At 36.1% G+C, this 20,003-nt stretch overlaps 2 protein-coding genes across 2 annotated transcripts; one reads left to right on the forward strand and one right to left on the reverse strand.

Moving 5' to 3' along the window:
- Positions 1 to 932: 932 nt before the first annotated feature.
- On the reverse strand, positions 933 to 2,109 carry LOC139877226 (xyloglucan endotransglucosylase/hydrolase protein 24-like). The gene is made up of 3 exons (XM_071864644.1): positions 1,828 to 2,109; positions 1,516 to 1,709; positions 933 to 1,400 (listed from the first exon to the last, which is right to left on the reverse strand). Exons 1-3 carry the CDS (start codon positions 2,107 to 2,109, stop codon positions 998 to 1,000), a joined length of 879 nt encoding a protein of 292 aa, XP_071720745.1. The 3' UTR covers positions 933 to 997.
- A 3,213-nt stretch (positions 2,110 to 5,322) lies between these two features.
- LOC139877370 (xyloglucan endotransglucosylase/hydrolase 2-like) lies at positions 5,323 to 6,578 on the forward strand. Its single transcript, XM_071864795.1, has 3 exons — positions 5,323 to 5,653; positions 5,778 to 5,971; positions 6,072 to 6,578. The coding sequence occupies exons 1-3, from the start codon at positions 5,372 to 5,374 to the stop codon at positions 6,472 to 6,474; spliced, it is 879 nt and encodes a 292-aa protein (XP_071720896.1). The 5' UTR covers positions 5,323 to 5,371; the 3' UTR covers positions 6,475 to 6,578.
- The last annotated feature ends 13,425 nt before the right edge of the window (positions 6,579 to 20,003 follow it).

Raw genomic sequence — 20,003 nt, forward strand, 5'->3', positions numbered from 1 at the left:
GTTTGGAACTTATCTTCAAGCGGGTTGTTTACTACCAAAAGACTCGCAACTATAATCGACGAAAAAATAATTGGAGGGTACGCATCCGCAAACGACGAAACACTTAAAAACAATCTTGTTCCGTTGAAAGTTGAGCTTTTCATATGGAGGATGCTAAAAAGACGGATTCCGATTCGGGCCGAGCTTCATAAACGCGGAATCGATTTGGACTCCGTTTTATGTCCCCTATGTGATAATGACGTGGAATCTATTGAGCATTTGATGGTTTTTTGCCAACAATCGATGGATATTTGGGAACGTGTTTACAAATGGTGGGGGTTAGGTCCAGTTACAAATTTGAGCATCAACGAGGCTTTCCGAGGCAATTGTAACCGCTCCTCTTCCCCATTGGGTTCGAAGATATGGCAAGCATTGGAATGGACTTGTGCGTATTTAATATGGAGGAATCGAAACCAAATGGTATTCTCTAAGAAATCGTGGAATTCACCGACGGCGTTAATGGAGATCCAACTCAAATCATTTGAATGGATTTCTACTCGAATTAAGGGTCGCAAATTGGAGTGGTTAACGTGGCTTTCGGATCCGTGGTCTTGCTTGATTTAGCTTTGATTCGTAGGTTCTTTAGTTGCTTCCTTGGCAACTCCCTTTTGTTTTAATTCCTTGTAATGTAGTGCTAGCAATAACGTAGTTCTCGTGTTTGTTTGTAGCCTTTTCGGCAAATTATCCTCTCGTGTAATGGGGTGAGCCCCCCTTCTTGGCTCTCGAGTTTTTAATATATCCTTGCTTTTCGAGAAAAAAAAAATAACACCAAAGGGCCCAAACTGGGCTTACAAAAGAAACAAATCAGGACCGACCAAAAACAAAACCAAGCCTTATTACAACCTGCAACCTGTGTGACTATACATTTTCATTTATTTTATAGAAATCCATAAAAAGAATTAAATAATAATCAAATCAAGAGATTGAACGCATATATACATAAAGCTTTATAGTAATTTTATTTAGAGGAATCTTGATAGCTTGATTCTGTAGGAAGTCCATTTGGAAAGCGGTTGCGATCGTCACAATAATTATAGATCATGTGCTTGCTCTGTACCCATCGAAGCCTATTTCGTCCGGTTGCATCTAGTCCTTGAGTACTCCATGCCTGGTTCTCATTTCCAGAGCTTGTAGGCACGTTATTACCACCAACAACCATGTTTGCATTGGCATTGAAGTTTCTATAGGAAGCCACGAATGGTGCTTTAGTCCAGTCAGCCTTCACACGTCCACCTTGAGTTTCCCAATCATCTGCGTTCCAAAGGCTTGTATACACCCTCATTGGTTGGCTCTTAAGATACGGTACTCCGGAAGCCTCATTGTTACTAAACACCCTAATAGGAATATTGTCGACAAAGAAACTGCATCGACCATGAAAATGTTTTCGATTAGTGTTCGTTAAAGTACAAATTTATTGTAGATAATATATCATACGTAGTATCATATTAGATGAAATAACAAATGAAGTAGACTTACATGATTCTTTGAGAGTTCCATAAAATGGTGTATGTGTGAAAGGCGGCAGTAGGGTCAAACCAAAGACGAAATTGTTGTTCCCTGCTCCCTTTTCCTTGTGCGAATACGTTGGTGTGAATTGTATAGGGATTTCCAGATGAATTGCCCAAGAACTCGAAGTCAATCTCATCGTGTGCGGCGCCTTGTGACATTAACTAATGATGGATCAACAAATTAAAGGGGTAAAATTTGTTAGAAATGTATTAGATTAAATTAAACACATTAGTTTTGATGAGATTAATTAAGTAGAAGTAGTAATTAAGGGGCACTTACATAGAAGGTAGTGACAGTGCCAGCAGAGTTGTCGGGGACTAGCTTGAGTTGCATATCAAACCTTCCGAATAGGTACTCATGCTTCGATTGAAATCCAGAGCCAGAGTAATAATCGAGTGAAAGTGTCAGATCCTGACCGTCGTTGAGTATGTTAGCTCGTGCACCGCCAAAAGTAATGTCCATATCGTTGTTGAAGTTTCCTGCAAAACATTTGGCCACTAGACTTGTCATGAGTAGAACAGTAAGGCATCGTTTAAAGTTTAAGTAACTTGTTCCCTTCATCGTATGATTTTAATTTGTATATATTGTTTTTGATGTAATTGATAAGAGATAAATGTATATACGAGTATATAAAGAAATGTGAAAACTTGTGATGTGTTTAGTGATTGTAAATGGATGGGGCTATATATAGTTGTGATTTTGGTGACAGAATGCAAGCTAGAGGAAGCCTCGTGGTTGTTTTGGTGTTAGAGATTAAGACGAAGATTGACCAAAAAAGAAAATGCATGCAATTAAACAGATGTACGTACGTATGTTGTAGGTTTTATCACTTTTGTGTTAGGTACCTCCCTCGGATAGCAAGTACTCCTCCCATATCCAGTTTACACAAATACGAGAAACGCATTTCAAATTTGGTAAATAGAATTTTTGAAAGTCAAACGTAAATGTGAAAAATATATTTTCATTTATATTAAATTTATAAGGATTCGAATGAGGACGATGATGAAGATGTTTGTCGCTCATGTTGCTCTTCATGCGCGTCCTCGGAGTCGGAAACATAGCTTCTATTCTAGTCGCGGTGTGCGTTATTTGTGTCCTCGTGCTATTGTGTCTTCATATTGTTTCGAGTATCTAATTGTGTGAATCCTTAGTCGGTTGGAGGTCCCGTGTTTTGCTTCTAGCTTCTTGCTAGTTTCGTTTCGTGTATTTTTCCTTTATTAATAAAACTACTTGCCTTTCAAGAAAAAGAAAAAAAAATACTTTTATATTTTATATTAATATTAATACTAATATTTATTACTTTTCAAAAAGTATAATAATAATAATAATATTTATTAATTATGGAACTAATTAAAATCTTATCCTTAGTCCTTACAAAGGATCGAACAGCTGTACGTGTATGTATTTCAATACATGATCGATTCCACCCTATCTACCTTCCTCGGGTTGTAATTACGTGTGCATAAAAGGAATAAACCGCAAACAACTTGCTTCTTTAGGTAATTGCATCGACCATCTCAAAAACTATATGCCATCCAGGTTTTCTTTGAAAGAGTAGTATGTAGTTTCCAATTTAATTTAATAGTCCACACACGAAAAATATACCATTCACGAAATGTCATTATTATCAAACTTTACGTTTTATTTATCATACAGTTTTATCCATAAATTTTTACATACATCTTTGTTTTACCGAAATAATATTTATTTTACAGATTTATTCATAATTTTTTTACCTAGATCTTTGTTTTAGAGGCATAAAGTAACATTATAAAAGAAACTCGTTATGTATTAAACATTTCATTAAACACCTAAAATGCATATTAAACCCGTCATGTATTAAACATTTCATAATCACAGAGTCCGACTAAGAAACTCGTCAGCTGAACATTTCATTAAACACCTAAAATGCATATTAAACAATCCACATACAATCATAAGAGATAATATTGATTGTCACTTTATTTAAAACTGTAAATTAAAATATAAATTTAGAATTTGTTTCTTCTGCCTAGCTTTTATACCTTCTCGTACTCAATTTAAAATAATTAATTAAAATTATTTAAATTTAATAATTAAAATAATTATTAATAAGATTTAATAATAATAATAATAATTAATAAGATTTAATTTTAATTCAAAATTATTTAGATTAATGACATCACCCACTCAAGCTTAGATTTTTTTCTTTTTCTTTTTGATTTTTTTTAACAAAGGAATTAGTCTAATAATGACATCATCATTATAGCATTTTAATATTAAGTATAGATAGATAGATATTATCGGTTCTTGTTTAATTATGAAGACGGACTCATTAATTTGGAAGAACTTAAAATAATTGACTATATATTTATGGATATGGATCCGTTAAATTTTCTCACATGTTATTCACGTGATAGTAAAATTGCTCTTTTACACACAGTAATCATGTTTATCTCTAACCCATATTCAACCTCCTGACTCATGTACTCAGGGGCGGACCTATGAAAGGTCAACGGGGGTTAATCGCCCCCGACAACCCAAACTTGTTTAGTATATTTACGAGTTGAAGTTCGTCTACTTCCTTCTTTTTACTTTTCCTTTCGGTGTCATTTCGTCTTCCGGTTAGTTGGAGGTATTCGGCGGTCATAACCACCTTCTACCACCGTTTTTGTGGTAAGGGTGTTTATGGTTGTTTGGCCCTCTTCTATCGATAGTTTTCGGGTTCCTTCTTTTTCGATTGTGTCATCCGGTATCAAGCGATGATCTCTCTCTTGGAGATCTCGTTTTAGCGTTAGTGGTTTGACGATATTTTGCAATTAGGTCCTCGTTAGTGGCAGCTTGTGATGATTTGTGAGGGTCAGTGTAGACGTATACAACGGTTGTGATGATTTGTTTGCTAGACTTTTAATTAGTGTCCACCGTAAACGTGGGTGGTTAGGTTTATTTGGTTTACCTTTTTTTTTGTTGTTGTTATTTTGTTTATTGTGTTTGTTGACTATGCTAGTTTCTATTGTCTATTGTATCGGTTTGTAAAACCTAGTTGATCTTTGGATCTTTTTTTTAATATGATTGTTTTTTTTTTTTTGAAAAATATTACTCCCTCCGTCCCTAAATTATTGTCCAGTATTCCATTTTGGGATGTCCCAAATTAATTGTCTACTTCCATAAATAGAAAGGAAAGGAGATATTTCATTGGTGGATCTGGAGAGAGAAGATATTTCATTGGTGGAGAAATAAAGTTAGTGGGATTTCCTAAAACTGTGTGTTTTTTGTCTGGGGACAATTAATCTGGGACGGAGGGAGTATAATTTTAAAGTAATCAGTTGAAATGTTTTGAGATACTAAGGACCTTTAAAGAGAAAAACAAAAAATACAATTCTAAAAAAAAAAAACAGAAAATATATTTATGGGACTAATTATAAGTGTGGTTTAGTTGCCGGAATTGATTTCTTTACTAATTAGAAACTCGACGACGCGTTTCTCAATTGTCTGTAAAGTTTTTGCCATCCGAGGGAGTTATGAACGAGTGGAGCCTTGTTTTTTTTTTTTTTTTTTTTTTGAATTATTAATAATTATCAATCAATTAATTAAATATAAGTATAAATGAATGAATCAATGGAGTACTACGGAGTAGAAAACAGCTGTTTCATTGCATAATAGGATCATTTTTTTATTGCATTTTCTTGTTGACTCAATTTATCTTCCAATAACCACGAGGCTTCCTGTTGCAAAACCACAACTATATATACCATCCATATCCAATGACTTAACACATCACAAATATTCATTCACTCTTATTATTTAAAACAAAAACAATACAAGAATCACCATCATATTAATAATGAAGGGAACAAGTTACTTAAGCTTTAAAGTACGTCTTACTGTTCTACTCATGGCAGCTCTAGTGTCCACAACTTTTGCAGGAAACTTCAAAAACGATATGGACATTACTTTCGGCGGAGCACGAGCTAACATACTTAACGGCGGTCAGGATCTGACACTTTCACTAGACCAATACTCTGGCTCTGGATTTCAATCAAAGCATGAGTACCTATTCGGAAGGTTTGACATCCAACTCAAGCTAGTCCCCGGCAACTCGGCTGGCACTGTCACCACCTTCTATGTAAGTGACTAGCTGATCGTACTTGATCTCATTTAAACTCAACACTTATTTATTCAATTGATCTGTAATAGATATTAAATAAACTTCACCCCTTTAATTAATTTGTTCATCTATCCATCATCAGTTATCTTCACAAGGGGCTGCACACGATGAGATTGACTTTGAGTTTTTGGGTAATTCATCTGGAAACCCCTATACAATTCACACCAACGTATTTGCACAAGGAAAGGGGAACAAGGAACAACAATTTCATCTCTGGTTCGACCCCACTGCCGCCTTCCACACCTACACGATTCTATGGAACTCTCAAAGAATCATGTAAGTTTACCTCATTTGTAATTTTCTCTAAAATGATTTATTTTCTCTGATAATTTGGTACTCTAACAAACACTAATCGAAATTGTGTTGGTTGATGCAGTTTCTTGATAGACAATATTCCTATAAGGGTGTTTAGCAACAACGAAGCTTCCGGAGTAGCTTTTCCTAAGAGTCAACCAATGAGGGTGTATGCAAGCCTTTGGAACGCGGACGACTGGGCGACTCAAGGTGGACGTGTGAAGACTGACTGGACTAAAGCACCATTCACCGCGTCCTATAGAAACTTCAATGCCATTGCAAACATGGTTGTTGGTGGTAATCAAGTGCCTACAAGCTCTGGAATTAATGACAACCAGGCATGGAGTAGTCAAGGACTTGATGCAGCAGGACGAAATAGGCTTCGATGGGTACAGAGCAAGCACATGATCTATAATTACTGTGACGATCGCAACCGTTTTCCTAACGGACTTCCTACAGAGTGCAAGCAATCTAGATTCCTCTAAGATTACTAGCTAGAAATCATTATGTATGCATTTCATTTTTTGATTGATTATTCTTTAATTCTTTGTATATAGGATTTACCTAAAAGTATTACAACTAATAAAAACAAAAAATTCAGACATCAATACCTACACCATTTATAGTATTACAGTAGTTTCTATACCTCATTTTAAGTTTCTTTAAGTTTGGTACTAGTAACAGACAAGGGCTTGTTTATTACTTTTTTTTTTTTTTTTTTCATTAAGTCAAGTTATCCATTAGAATGTCTACATAAATATAAATTAAATATGAATGATTATATCAAATAATCTAATACTAACAAAATTGTGCTTAAGTTTTTACTTAATGAATTATCTTAATGAAGTATTTAACAATTTCACCCCTGACTTCTAATAATTTCAAACCAATACAACTCATTTACAATTCACTAATAAACCTAATAATTCAACTTACAAACTACTTGTAACATAACCTAAAAAGTTACAAAAATTGTGAATTTATACGAAAGCTTACGTCAATTAGAAGAATGATGAGTGTAGGATTTGAATTTGAATTTGAATTAAGGGTGCGTTTGATTAAACTGAATGATTCTGCACTGAACGATTCAGTGTTCTGAATAGTTCAAAAGCTCTGAATCAATACGATTCTGAATGAAATTCACTGTTTGATAAGTATTCCGAATCCATACTCTGAATGATATAAAATTACCATTTTAACCTTAATTACCATTTGGTTTGACTTGTTATCAAATCAGTTATTTAGGTATACTTTGGAAACACCAAAACATTAAACAAAATACAGTTTCATAAACACAATTTCATCCTATTGAATCCGACCCATTACCTGTCGAAAAAACGGTTCATCAACATTTCAAATGTCAGTCAACATTTCATTCGAACCTTTTTAAACCTTATATCACATACGAGTATTATACATATACATATTTATATTTAAACTTGAGAGAGCGAACACAACATATTATTATACTAATATTAATATAATTAATAATTAATATAATGAAATAATAATATTAATATAATTAATAATTAATATAATGAATAATAAACTTATAAGGAATCCCAAAAAGCTAAAATCTTAAAAAAAAATGATGGAAATCTTTGAATTCATATACAAGTTTGACCAAATCGGTGAAACAAATTATTTTAGGTGATCAAGAGGCTAGATCTAAAGTCAACAAAAACTCAAAGGATGTTAACAATCAAATTAAGAAGAAAAAAATCAAGCAATTTATATGTAAAGAGTATTTGCAGTCTATACATGAACATAGTGGAAGAACGGAAAGTAAATTTGTTAAGGTTTAAATGTTTAAAGAAGAATATTCATTTGAATCCATAAATTAAGTTGAGATTCAAGGAACCAACCAGAGCGCGCCATGTGGCGTAAAAATCACATGTGATTGGAAGAAAAAAAAAATTCGAAAATTTTTTTTTTTCCAAAAAAATTTTTTTCGAAAAAAAAAAATTTCAAAATTTTTTTTTTCAATTTTTTTTATACAATCACATTTGATTTACCTACACAATCACATGTGATTGAATTGTACAATCACATGTGATTGAATTTGACATGCATAATCACATGTGATTGAGTTTACAATCACATGTGATTGACATGCAGAATCACATGTGATTGTAAAAAAAAAAAAAAATTCGAAAAAAAATTTTGGAAAACAAAAATTTCGAAATTTTTTTTTTTCGAAAGAAAATTTTGAATTTTTTTTTCCAATCACATGTGATTTTCGTGCCACATGTCGCGCTCTTATTGGTCCCTTGGTTTTCAAGCAAATTAATGGATTCAAGGGATTACAACTCAATGTTTAAAATATTGAAGATGAAAGAAAAATTACCTGCTAAGAAGATCAACTGGTTGAATTTCTTATGAATCAAAAAGAAGGAAAAGGGATACAAAAAGGGGAAAAAAAAAAGGGGTAGAAGGGGAAATGAGTGGTTCTGAATGATGCAGAGTGTTTTTGGAAGGGAAATGGTTCAGAGTGTATTTTTTTCTAGTTCAGCATTAACAGTCATTCAGAGGTGCAAATCAAACGCACTGAATGCTGACCGATTCAGCATTCAGATCTGAATGGTCTCATTCAGCACTAAACAAACACACCCTAAATTGAAAAGAATTCAGGTGAGGACTTGGATTGAGGGAGCAAACATGACATATTTCCGGCACTTGAATTGAGGTATTTACAATGTTTCTGTTGAATCGGGTGAGTTTACTTCGGTTGGACAGCCTGGATGTACTTGTGTTTTGTCTTCTTAGGTGCCTGTGATGGTATTGGCAACTTTGGTGTTGTTTCGGCTTCAACAAATTGAAGTGCCCATTGAGTCTCCGTTAGTTCAATCGAACCCAAGACGGCTTTTTAAGAATATCTTGGTCGGGGGTGCTCCTACAACCTCGCCGGTACTCGATTCTGCTTATTGGCTTCTGCTTCAAAGAAGATCAAGGTTGTTAATTCTTCATCTATCCCTGAATACGATTTGTCATGCTTATTTGAAGTTGTTGTAGTTGATTGTGAACTTGTCCCTGGATCGAGTGATTTTAAATCTTCTATTTTGGGTTCTAGTGGCTCTAGACCCAATAACTGTGATTCTGGGTCAGTTTCTGGGCCGCATAAGGCTTTGGATTCTGGAGTAAGAAGCCCATTGTTAATGTAATTGGTAAGCAATTGTGCGTAGAAAATAAACCCATTTCGTTCGATACCGTCATGCCTAAATTTAGTAAATTAAACGGTAATAGGACTTTGGTTGAGGCTACCATTCCGGAGTCGAGTGATATGGCCAAGGTTGATTCTTTTGCGGCTTCCAACAAAGTGATGGATAATATGTAAGGTATTCAAAAGGGAATTGTTATTTATTATGAAGACCCTCCTACCGCTCCGGTGCGGTGGAAAAGAAAAAAGAAAAATAAAAAAAGAAGAAACTGATTCATGGAGCAGAGAGCAAGAGATGGAAGCTTTCGGAAAATTTATCAAAAACACACGAGTTCATTGTTCGTATGCTTTGGGTCGCTCCCCTTTTGGTTTTCAAATAGTTCATAATCTTCAGTTTGTCGGTTAGATTGGATATCATCTTTATTTTAATGTGTTAGTTTGTGACTTTTGTGTTTTTAGGCTTGTTTCGATCTAGCTTTGTTGTAGTGAGGTTAGATTGCTCGTTTAGTTTAGCTTAGTAGTTAAGTTTTACGTTTCGATGAGGTTTCATTTTTTTAATTAACTTGTTTTTGTTTATATAAGTTATTCTGTTTTTGGATAAAAAAGAAAAAATAGAAATACATACATGTATTGATGATAGTTACATTGATGCAAGTCTGCATTTGAGGTTATAAGAATAAGAAGTCATATATTCATATTTCATATATTCAAAGAAAGTAAATGAACATGAAAAGAATGGAACGGACTGTGATAAAATGTTAAAGAGAAGAAAATAGTAAGTGATAAATAAATGAAGGAATAGTTGTTCGTGGATTAATGTAGCGGGTGATTGGTCCATATTAGATGATGGTTATGGTGATGTCGAAAAACGGAAACAAAAATGGAAAAGAAATCACAAGTAGCAATTATGTAACTAGATAAACTTGATGATGATTGTCTTCGTCGAGTAGGAAAACAAAGATTACAGTACTCGTCTAATTAAACCAAGTGGGTTTTTAAATGGTAGTAGTTTCCAAGTTGTCATATGCATATGTATATTAAATAGAAAAAGGTAGTAGTGGGTTTAGTAGAATGATTGTGTCTGCATTTGATTTCTAATTTCGTAAGTGAAAAATAATGCACCAATTATATGTATGAAAGGATATGGAAGACAACTGGATCCATGTCTCCATATTATTATTGTTATGTTATATACATGTTATTATAATCATCAATTTGATAGTAATAACATTTATATTAATGGATCCATCAATCAACTATATATATAACTCGTCAAATAACATAGTTAGATCCATGATAGAATCTACATCTATTAATTTAAGGGATGCATCTTGATATGTTTCAAATATACATATATATATCGAATTAATAAATTTGCAAGATGAAATTGTATGTGTAATACATTCGATATACCTTACACATATATATAGATTTATAGTAAGTTTTATTACACCTTTATATTACTTTACATAATTATTTCTAACAATTAACGCGTAATATTATTTCCAGATAATTTCAAATTATATTTCGAATTAATATATAAATTTATATTTTTAAATATATATGTATCTATTTACAAATAGTTGTTCGTGAATCGTCGAGAATGGTCGATGGTCAATTAAACATATTAAACAGTTCAAAATTTTTAGACTCAACATTATAGACTTTGCTTATCGTATCGAAATTATATAAAGTTTAGGTTTAAATTTGGTCGGAAATTCCCGGGTCGTCACAAAAAAGAAGGAAAAGGGATACAAAAAGGGGAAAAAAAAGGGTAGAAGGGGAAATGAGTGGTTCTGAATGATGCAGAGTGTTTTTGGAAGGGGAATGGTTCAGAGTGTATTTTTTTCTAGTTCAGCATTTACACTCATTCAGAGGTGCAAATCAAACGCACTGAATGCTGACCGATTCAGCATTCAGATCTGAGCACCAAACAAACACACCCTAAATTGAAAAGAATTCAGGTGAGGACTTGGATTGAGGGAGCAAACAGGACATATTTTCGGCACTTGAATTGAGGTATTTACAATGTTTCTGTTGAATCGGGTGAGTTTACTTCGGTTTGACAGCCTGGATGTACTTGTGTTTTGTCTTCTTAGGTGCCTGTGATGGTATTGGCAACTTTGGTGTTGTTTCGGCTTTAACAAATTAAAGTGCCCATTGAGTCTCCGTTAGTTCAATCGAACCCGGGGGCTGCTCCTACAACCTCGCCAGTACTCGATTCTGCTTATTGGCTTCTGCTTCAAAGAAGATCAAGGTTGTTAATTCTTCGTCTATCCCTGAATACGATTTGTCATGCTTATTTGAAGTTGTTGTAGTTGATTGTGAACTTGTCCCTGGATCGAGTGATTTTAAATCTTCTATTTTGGGTTCTAGTGGCTCTAGACCCAATAACTGTGATTCTGGGTTAGTTTCTGGGCCGCATAAGGCTTTGGATTCTGGGGTAAGAAGCCCATTGTTAATGTAATTGGTAAGCAATTGTGCGTAGAAAATAAACCCATTTCGTTCGATACCGTCATGCCTAAATTTAGTAAATTAAACGGTAATAGGACTTTGGTTGAGGCTACCATTCCGGAGTCGAGTGATATGGCCAAGGTTGATTCTTTTGCGGCTTCCAACAAAGTGATGGATAATATGGAAGGTATTCAAAAGGGAATTGTTATTTATTATGAAGACCCTCCTACCGCTCCGGTGCGGTGGAAAAGAAAAAAGAAAAATAAAAAAAAAGAAGAAACTGATTCATGGAGCAGAGAGCAAGAGATGGAAGCTTTCGGAAAATTTATCAAAAACACACGAGTTCATTGTTCGTATGCTTTGGGTCGCTCCCCTTTTGGTTTTCAAATAGTTCATAATCTTCAGTTTGTCGGTTAGATTGGATATCATCTTTATTTTAATGTGTTAGTTTGTGACTTTTGTGTTTTTAGGCTTGTTTCGATCTAGCTTTGTTGTAGTGAGGTTAGATTGCTCGTTTAGTTTAGATTAGTAGTTAAGTTTTACGTTTCGATGAGGTTTCATTTTTTTAATTAACTTGTTTTTGTTTATATAAGTTATTCTGTTTTTGGATAAAAAAGAAAAAATAGAAATACATACATGTATTGATGATAGTTACATTGATGCAAGTCTGCATTTGAGGTTATAAGAATAAGAAGTCATATATTCATATTCATATTCATATTCATATTCATATTTCATATATTCAAAGAAAGTAAATGAACATGAAAAGAATTTGGAATGGACTGTGATAAAATGTTAAAGAGAAGAAAATAGTAAGTGATAAATAAATGAAGGAATCGAGACTAGTTTTTAAGAGAAAACATTCCTCACATATAGTCAAATTTAATTGATCATTTATGATACCTTTGATTAAATTTTGAATTTTAATCGAGATGGAGCCTAAATCGAATTTGATTTTTAATTTGGTTTCGATTTTAGTATCGGTGTAATTTTTGGTATATCTACAAAATTCTTATTATTAAAACCGAGAAAATGAAGTGAATAAATTAAAGAAATAAAAAACCGAACCCTCAAGAATTCATTGCCCAATTACCCAACACAATTTCTGTTATCCAATTACCCACTCCTCCGGAATTATGTTATCGGAGCCTAAAAGCCAATAATTTATGTACAGTATAATTTTCCTTATAACTTGACCCGATCAAACTACAAAAACATGCAAATACAATTAAAATGCGAAAGTAGTTATTGAGAGTATATTTTTAAAATGCGAAAAAATAATGCAGTATTATACACTAAAATAATTAGATCTTCTCGATAAAACATGTGAAGTTCGCCCCACCCCCTCGCACAACTATTCAATTTCCACCATTGCAAGTAGCACTAGTTCGTCTGTTAATTAGTTGGAGAAACATGCGAGGCTTCTGTTACTCTGATGCATGTGCTTGGTGATCTGTTTGGTTAACATTTGAAAGCTATACCTTAAAGCTTCCACCACTATGTTTGAGTCATTATAATATATTATTTTTTATCCATTTCCTAAGGCAGTATTGTGATGATAAGTAGCTTTGCTGATTTTGCAGTACATATGGTGAACCTATTCCAGTTAAAGAACTTGCTGAGCGTGATGCTAGCTATGTGCATCTATGCACACTTTATTGGTGGCTAAGGTTATAAAAACAATGTCTATTACAGTATTACTTACAAATTTACAAATTTCTCTTTCTGCAGCTTTATTATTTCTTCTATTGCAGACCTTTTGGATCCGGGGTTATACTTGGAGGTTTTGATCGTGATGGCCCACAGTTGTATATGGTTGAACCTTCTGGTGTATCCTTTGTGAGTACCATTATTTTAGTATAGTAATGATATTGCTAAATTTTCAGTTATGTAGTCCAATTATCCGATAGGACACATACGACATGCTTCCTGCATTTCATTAATCATTATATTACTTATTACACAATAAAGTGTTAAAAGTAAATTTCTATGTACACAATGCTATGTATTTTTCAATGATGTTCTGTTGCTTTTACGTGTATAGATATTTTGGTGCTGCAATTGGGAAGGGCAGGCAGACAGCTAAAAAGTAAGTAAAATCAGTTTTGTGTGTGTGTGTGTGTGTGTGTGTGTGTGTGTGTGTGTGTAAGTAACGTGATAAATCTTAAGTGAAATGCTATAAGAGTGAATCTAGATGTACTGAGTAAATTGTATTCCTTTTAAGTCCCAATATGCTATACAATTAAGGTGACAACAATAATCTTCTAAAGAACAAAATATGAAGTATGGGAAGTGTGTACTATGATTGTAACTTGTTATAAGATGATGGACATATACTGTTACTTTGTAAAATAAGATTATTAAGTTCATTATCGTTTGTTTGAGTTGTGTAAAGTACATGATGGTGATACTTGTTGCTCGTGTATCAACTTGTTTGGTTCATAAATATCTTCTCGTTTTCTGCCTTGGGTGTTTTAATAATGCAAAGTAGTAAACTTTTGTTTGCTGATATGGGATTTTCTTGTTTAACTGCAGCGAGATTGAAAAGTTAAAGCTGTCTGAGATGACCTGTCGTCAAGGAGTCATTGAAGTAGCAAAAATGTGAGTCTATTTCTTTACCTTAAAATACTAAATCTTGTTCAACAGATATAGACATAAGAACATTAGCGTTTCATATGTGTTCAAAATGTATTTTGTGCTATATGTAAGTGTTCCCTTATACAATACAAAGGCCACCTATAATCAATCATCACCCTTTTCTCATAGGGCGTCCCTGTATTTTCTGTGGCATTGTCATGGTTTTCAGTGGTTTCCAGCCGTCATCTAGATGGCTCTGTTCCAGCCGTCATCTAGATGTTCAAAGCTGCCGACGTTGACAACGCGTATGGAAGTGGCAAACTTGAACACGATGACGGCAACCAACTTTCGCCAACCTTCCTCGTTCACACCATTCACCGCCATAGAATTTTTGCTATAAATAGAGATGCAAACTTTCATTCTAAATCATCCCAAAAATCACTCAGAGAAGTGTAATCACAACCTAGATAGTGTGTGTGAGTTTGAGAGTTTTTTTGTAAGAGTTTTGTAATACTCTGTAAATCTATTCTTGAGAGTAATAGAGTTGTTTTTCTCTCAAAGTTGTATCTCCCAACGTCCAGGCGATCCTCTCTTCCTAACAAGTGGTATCAAGAGCTTGGTTAGGGACGTTGGTCGAGTTTTTGGGTCTTCTGAAGTTTCCTCAAAATTCAATTTTGAGTGTACCATTGGATTCGTCTCGTCGAACCGAGTCCAACGCAAAAAACGGAAACTTAAACGGAGTTATAACGAGCCCAGAAAACGCGGTCAAAGTTTGGTCAACTCGCCGGAATCTCGCCGGAGAAGACGACCGGTGCCGGAATTTTCGCCGGAGAGGACGATCACTGTAGCAGTACTGTAGCAATTCACTGTAGCAGCTGGCGGAACTGTAGCAAGTTCCTGCAACATTACTGTAGCAGTACTGTAGTAGTACTGTAGCAATTCTGAAATTTTACAATTTGGTCCCTGAAATTTTCAGAATTTCATTTTTGGTCCCTGAAGTTTATAAAAATTATAATTTTGCCCCGTAAGTGGAATTTAAGCCGCGAAGTGTCTATTTCACCATTTTCAACCGTTCCGGACGTAACGGTGATCTCTGTTTTCTACAATTCAACCCCGTTTGTGTTGAAAAATTATTTGTAAGGTGATAATGTCCATAGAAGAGTCAACATCATCTTCGAGAGCTATGATTATGCTCACAGCCATAAACTACACGCTGTGGAAACCTCGGATGGAAGATCTCCTCAGCTGTAAGGATTTGTTCGATCCTATTGAATTGAAGGGTATAAACCCTGATTCTGCCAAAGAGAAAGAGTGGAAGAAATCAAACCGAAAAACTATTGGTCAGATCCGTCAATGGATTGATCATAGTGTCTTCCACCATGTTGCACAAGAGACAGACGCATATGTCCTCTGGAAAAGGTTGGAGGACATGTACCAGGCCAAGACTGCTCGGAATAAAGCCTTGCTGATGAGGCGTTTAGTCAACATGAAGCTTAAAAGTGAAACTTCAGTTGCCGAGCATACCAGTGAGTTCAAGAGCTTGGTCAACCAGTTATCGTCTGTAGAGATGCCGCTTGGGGATGAAGTTTAGGCGCTACTGCTACTTAGTTCCCTTCCCGATAGTTGGGAAACGCTGGTAGTAACACTCAGCAACTCAGCCCCGAATGGCAAACTTACCATGTCAATGGTCAAGGATGCCCTATTCAGTGAAGAGGCAAGGAGAAAAGACATGGGCACAGATCAGACTCATGCCTTTGTCACAGAGAATCGGGGGAGACAGCGAATGAGTAGCAAAAATAAATGGAGAGGCAGAAGCAAGAGCAGGGGCAGGTCAGCTGATGGCAGAAAACCAACATATAAATGCCATCATTGTGGATTAGAGGGACATATGAAGAAGAACTGCTATAGATTGAAAGAGGAACAAGGTCAAAGCAGTTCACAGCCGAAGAATAAGGGTGGAGAAACATTAGTGACTATCTCTGGTGATGTAGCTTATTGTTCAACCTATGATGAGACATGCCTTCACGTATCACGAGAAGAAATAGAATGGGTGGTAGATACTGCAGCTTCCTACCACGTGACTCCATATAAGGAATACTTCACAACATACAAAGCTGGTGACTTTGGAGCTGTGAAGATGGGAAATTCCAGTTCCGCTGAGATTGTCGGAATTGGTGATGTCAAGATAAAGACAAGTTTCGGCAGCACAATCACTCTGAAGGATGTCCGCCATGTGCCAGATCTTCGGCTGAATTTACTTTCCGGAGTAGCTCTCGACAAACAGGGCTATGATAGTTATTTCAGTAGAGGCACGCGGAAATTGTCAAGAGGCGCTATGATAGTCGCTCGAGGACACATTTGTGGCACACTGTACAAGACTCGTGTGAAGATCTGCACAGACAGTATTAATGTTGCAGAAAAGGCGGCTTCACAAAATTTATGGCACCAGAGACTCGGTCACATGAGTGAGAAAGGGTTGTCTAACCTAATAAAGAAGGAGCTTATCAATGTAGACAAGGACGCTGCACTAGATCCTTGCAATCATTGTCTGTTTGGTAAGCAGCATAGAGTCTCGTTTAATTCCTCTTCAACGAGAAGATCAGAGTTACTCAGTCTGGTACACTCTGATGTTTGCGGTCCCTTAGAGGTTGAATCAATTGGCGGCAATCGATACTTTCTGACGTTTATTGATGATACTTCTCGAAAGGCGTGGGTATATTTCTTGCGGACGAAGGACCAGGTTTTCGATTACTTTAAACAGTTCCATTTCATGGTAGAACGTGAGACAGGAAAGAAGTAAAGTGTCTTCGATCCGACAACGGCGGTGAATACTCTTCCAGGCAGTTCGATGCCTATTGCAGATCATATGGCATCCAACATGAGAACACAGTTCCACGTACTCCTCAACACAATGGTATAGCAGAAAGAATGAACCGAACAATCATGGAACTTGTTCGGAGCATGCTCAGTATGGCTAAGCTGCCAAAGCCATTCTGGGGAGAAATAGTCAGAGCCGCATGTTACTTGATCAACCGATCTACATCAGTACCACTGAATTTTGAAGTTTCGGAGAAACTTTGGTTTGGAAAGGATCCATCATACTCTCACTTAAGAGTATTTGGATGTTTGGCGTACGCACATGTATCCAAGGAGCTCAGGCAGAAGCTGGATGCAAGGACCACTCCATGTATATTCATAGGCTATGGAGATGAAGAATTTGGATACATATTATGGGATCCAAAGGAGAAAAAGGTGATCAGAAGTAGGGACGTGGTGTTCCATGAAAGCCAGACAATAGAAGATATTAAAAAGCCCACAATATCTCAGAAGACAAATGTTGCTGCTCAGGTGCCAGAGGCAACAACGGAATCATTCATGAGAAATGAATTTTCAGTGCAGGAAGAAATGCCAGAGGTAGAAGATAATGAGGAAAATGACGGTGCTGAGCAGGGGGAGCCACAACCCCATCTGCCAGACGTTCCAGCACCATCACAAGGTCAAGATGATGGTGGATCTCCTCAGAATGTTCCAGAAGTTCGTAGATCTGAACGAGGTCGGATTCCATCGAGTAGATATCCAGAATCCGAGTACCTTCTACTTACTGAAGATGGAGAACCAGAGAGTTTTCACGAAGCAGTAACTCATAAGGATAAAGAAAAATGGTTGCTCGCAATGCAGGATGAGATGGATTCTCTGCAGAAAAATCAAACTTATGAGATTGTAGAACTTCCACGCGGGAAGAAGGCACTGAAAAACAAATGGGTGTTCAAGCTAAAAAGGATGGTAGTGGAAAAGTGGTGAAATACAAAGCACGGCTTGTAGTCAAAGGATTCCAACAGAAGAAAGGGATTGATTTTGACGAGATATTTTCACCAGTAGTCAAGATGACTTCAATTAGAGTCATACTTGGATTAGTCGCAAGTATGAACTTGGAGCTTGAACAGATGGATGTAAAGACAGCTTTTCTTCATGGAGATTTACAAGAAGAAATTTACATGGAGCAGCCGGAAGGTTTTGAGGTTTCAGGAGATAACCTCGTATGCAAGCTGAAAAAAGTTTATATGGTTTGAAACAGGCACCTAGGCAGTGGTACAAGAAGTTTGACTCATGCATGGTGAGTCAAGGGTACAAGAAAACTGCAGCAGATGAGTGTGTCTACATTCAGAAGTTTTCTAAAGGAGATTTTGTTGCTCTTCTACTACATGTAGATGATATTTTGATCGTAGGGAAAGACGCAACGAAGATCAACCAGTTGAAGAAGGAACTCTCGAAGTCTTTTGACATGAAAGACTTAGGACATGCTTAACAGATTTTGGGAATGCAGATAACTCGAGATAGGAAGAATAAAAGGTTATGGCTATCTCAGGAGAAGTATATTGAACGAGTGCTTTCACGTTTCAATATGAACAATGCTAAACCTGTTAGCATTCCATTAGCCAACCATTTCAAGTTAAGCAAGAGTTCTTGTCCCTCATCCAAGGAAGAGATCGGGGAGATGTCTTCAGTACCATATTCTTCAACAGTTGGAAGTTTGATGTATGCGATGGTGTGTACACGGCCCGATATTGCTCACGCAATGGGAACAGTGAGTCGTTTTCTCTCCAACCCCGGGAAAGAGCATTGAAATGCGGTAAAATGGATTCTCAGATATGTTAAAGGTACAAAGAATCTATGTCTTTGTTACGGGGGAGCTGGTCCAATATTGGAAGGCTATACAAATGCAGATATGGCCGGAGATCCTGATAGTAGGAAATCTACTTCAGGATTCATTTACACTTTTGTAAGGGGAGCTGTTTCATGGCAGTCAAGACTACAGAAATGTGTTGCATTATCCACAACTGAAGCAGAGTATATTGCTGCCGCAGAAGCTAGAAAAGAAATGTTGTGGTTAAAGCGTTATCTACAAGAATTTGGAATCAAGCAAAAGGAGTACAGGGTACATTGTGACAGTCAGAGTGCTCTAGATTTGAGCAAGAACTCCATGTAAAATTCCCGTACAAAACATATTGATATTCGCTATCATTGGATACGCGAGGTAATTGATCGACAACTGTTGAGACTAGTGAAGATCCATACAAAGGAGAATCCTGCGGATATGTAACAAAGGTGATGACTTGAGAGAAATTGGAGTTATGCAGAGACATAACTGGAATGTTCGTTGATTCGGCTGGAGGGGGAGAATTGATGGTTTTCAGTGGTTTCCAGCCGTCATCTAGATGGCTCTGTTCCAGCCGTCATCTAGATGTTCAAAGCTGCCGACGTTGACAACGCGTATGGAAGTGGCAAACTTGAACACGATGACGGCCGCCAACTTCCGCCAACCTTCCTCGTTCACACCATTCACCGCCATAGAATTTTTGCTATAAATAGAGATGCAAACTTTCATTCTAAATCATCCAAAAAATCACTCAGTGAGTAAAAGAGTTGTTTTTCTCTCAAATTTGTATCTCCCAACGTCCAGGCGATCCTCTCTTCCTAACACATTGTTATTTAGATTACCTGTGGATAACATTAGTGACTTCGTGTAGCAATCACTCCCTTTTTGTATTATTTTAGATGTCAAAAAGCTTTTTTGTTGTTCTTGATGTTTAAGCCAGTTAAAAGAATTGTATCAGTTTGTTTTATTACTTTTTGATTTGATGCTGGCAAGCAGAATCTATGGAGTACATGACGAAGCAAAGGACAAGACATTTGAATTGGAGATGAGCTAGACTGATAATCTGCCCTATTTATGCAAATCTTCCAACTGAACTTCAGGCAAAAATATTTGAACCGACACATGAAGGGGCCCACAAGGTGGTCCTGGCCACCAACATTGCAGAGACG

Source organism: Rutidosis leptorrhynchoides, chromosome 11 (assembly GCF_046630445.1).
Source record: "Rutidosis leptorrhynchoides isolate AG116_Rl617_1_P2 chromosome 11, CSIRO_AGI_Rlap_v1, whole genome shotgun sequence".
NCBI classification, from domain to species: Eukaryota; Viridiplantae; Streptophyta; class Magnoliopsida; order Asterales; family Asteraceae; genus Rutidosis; species Rutidosis leptorrhynchoides.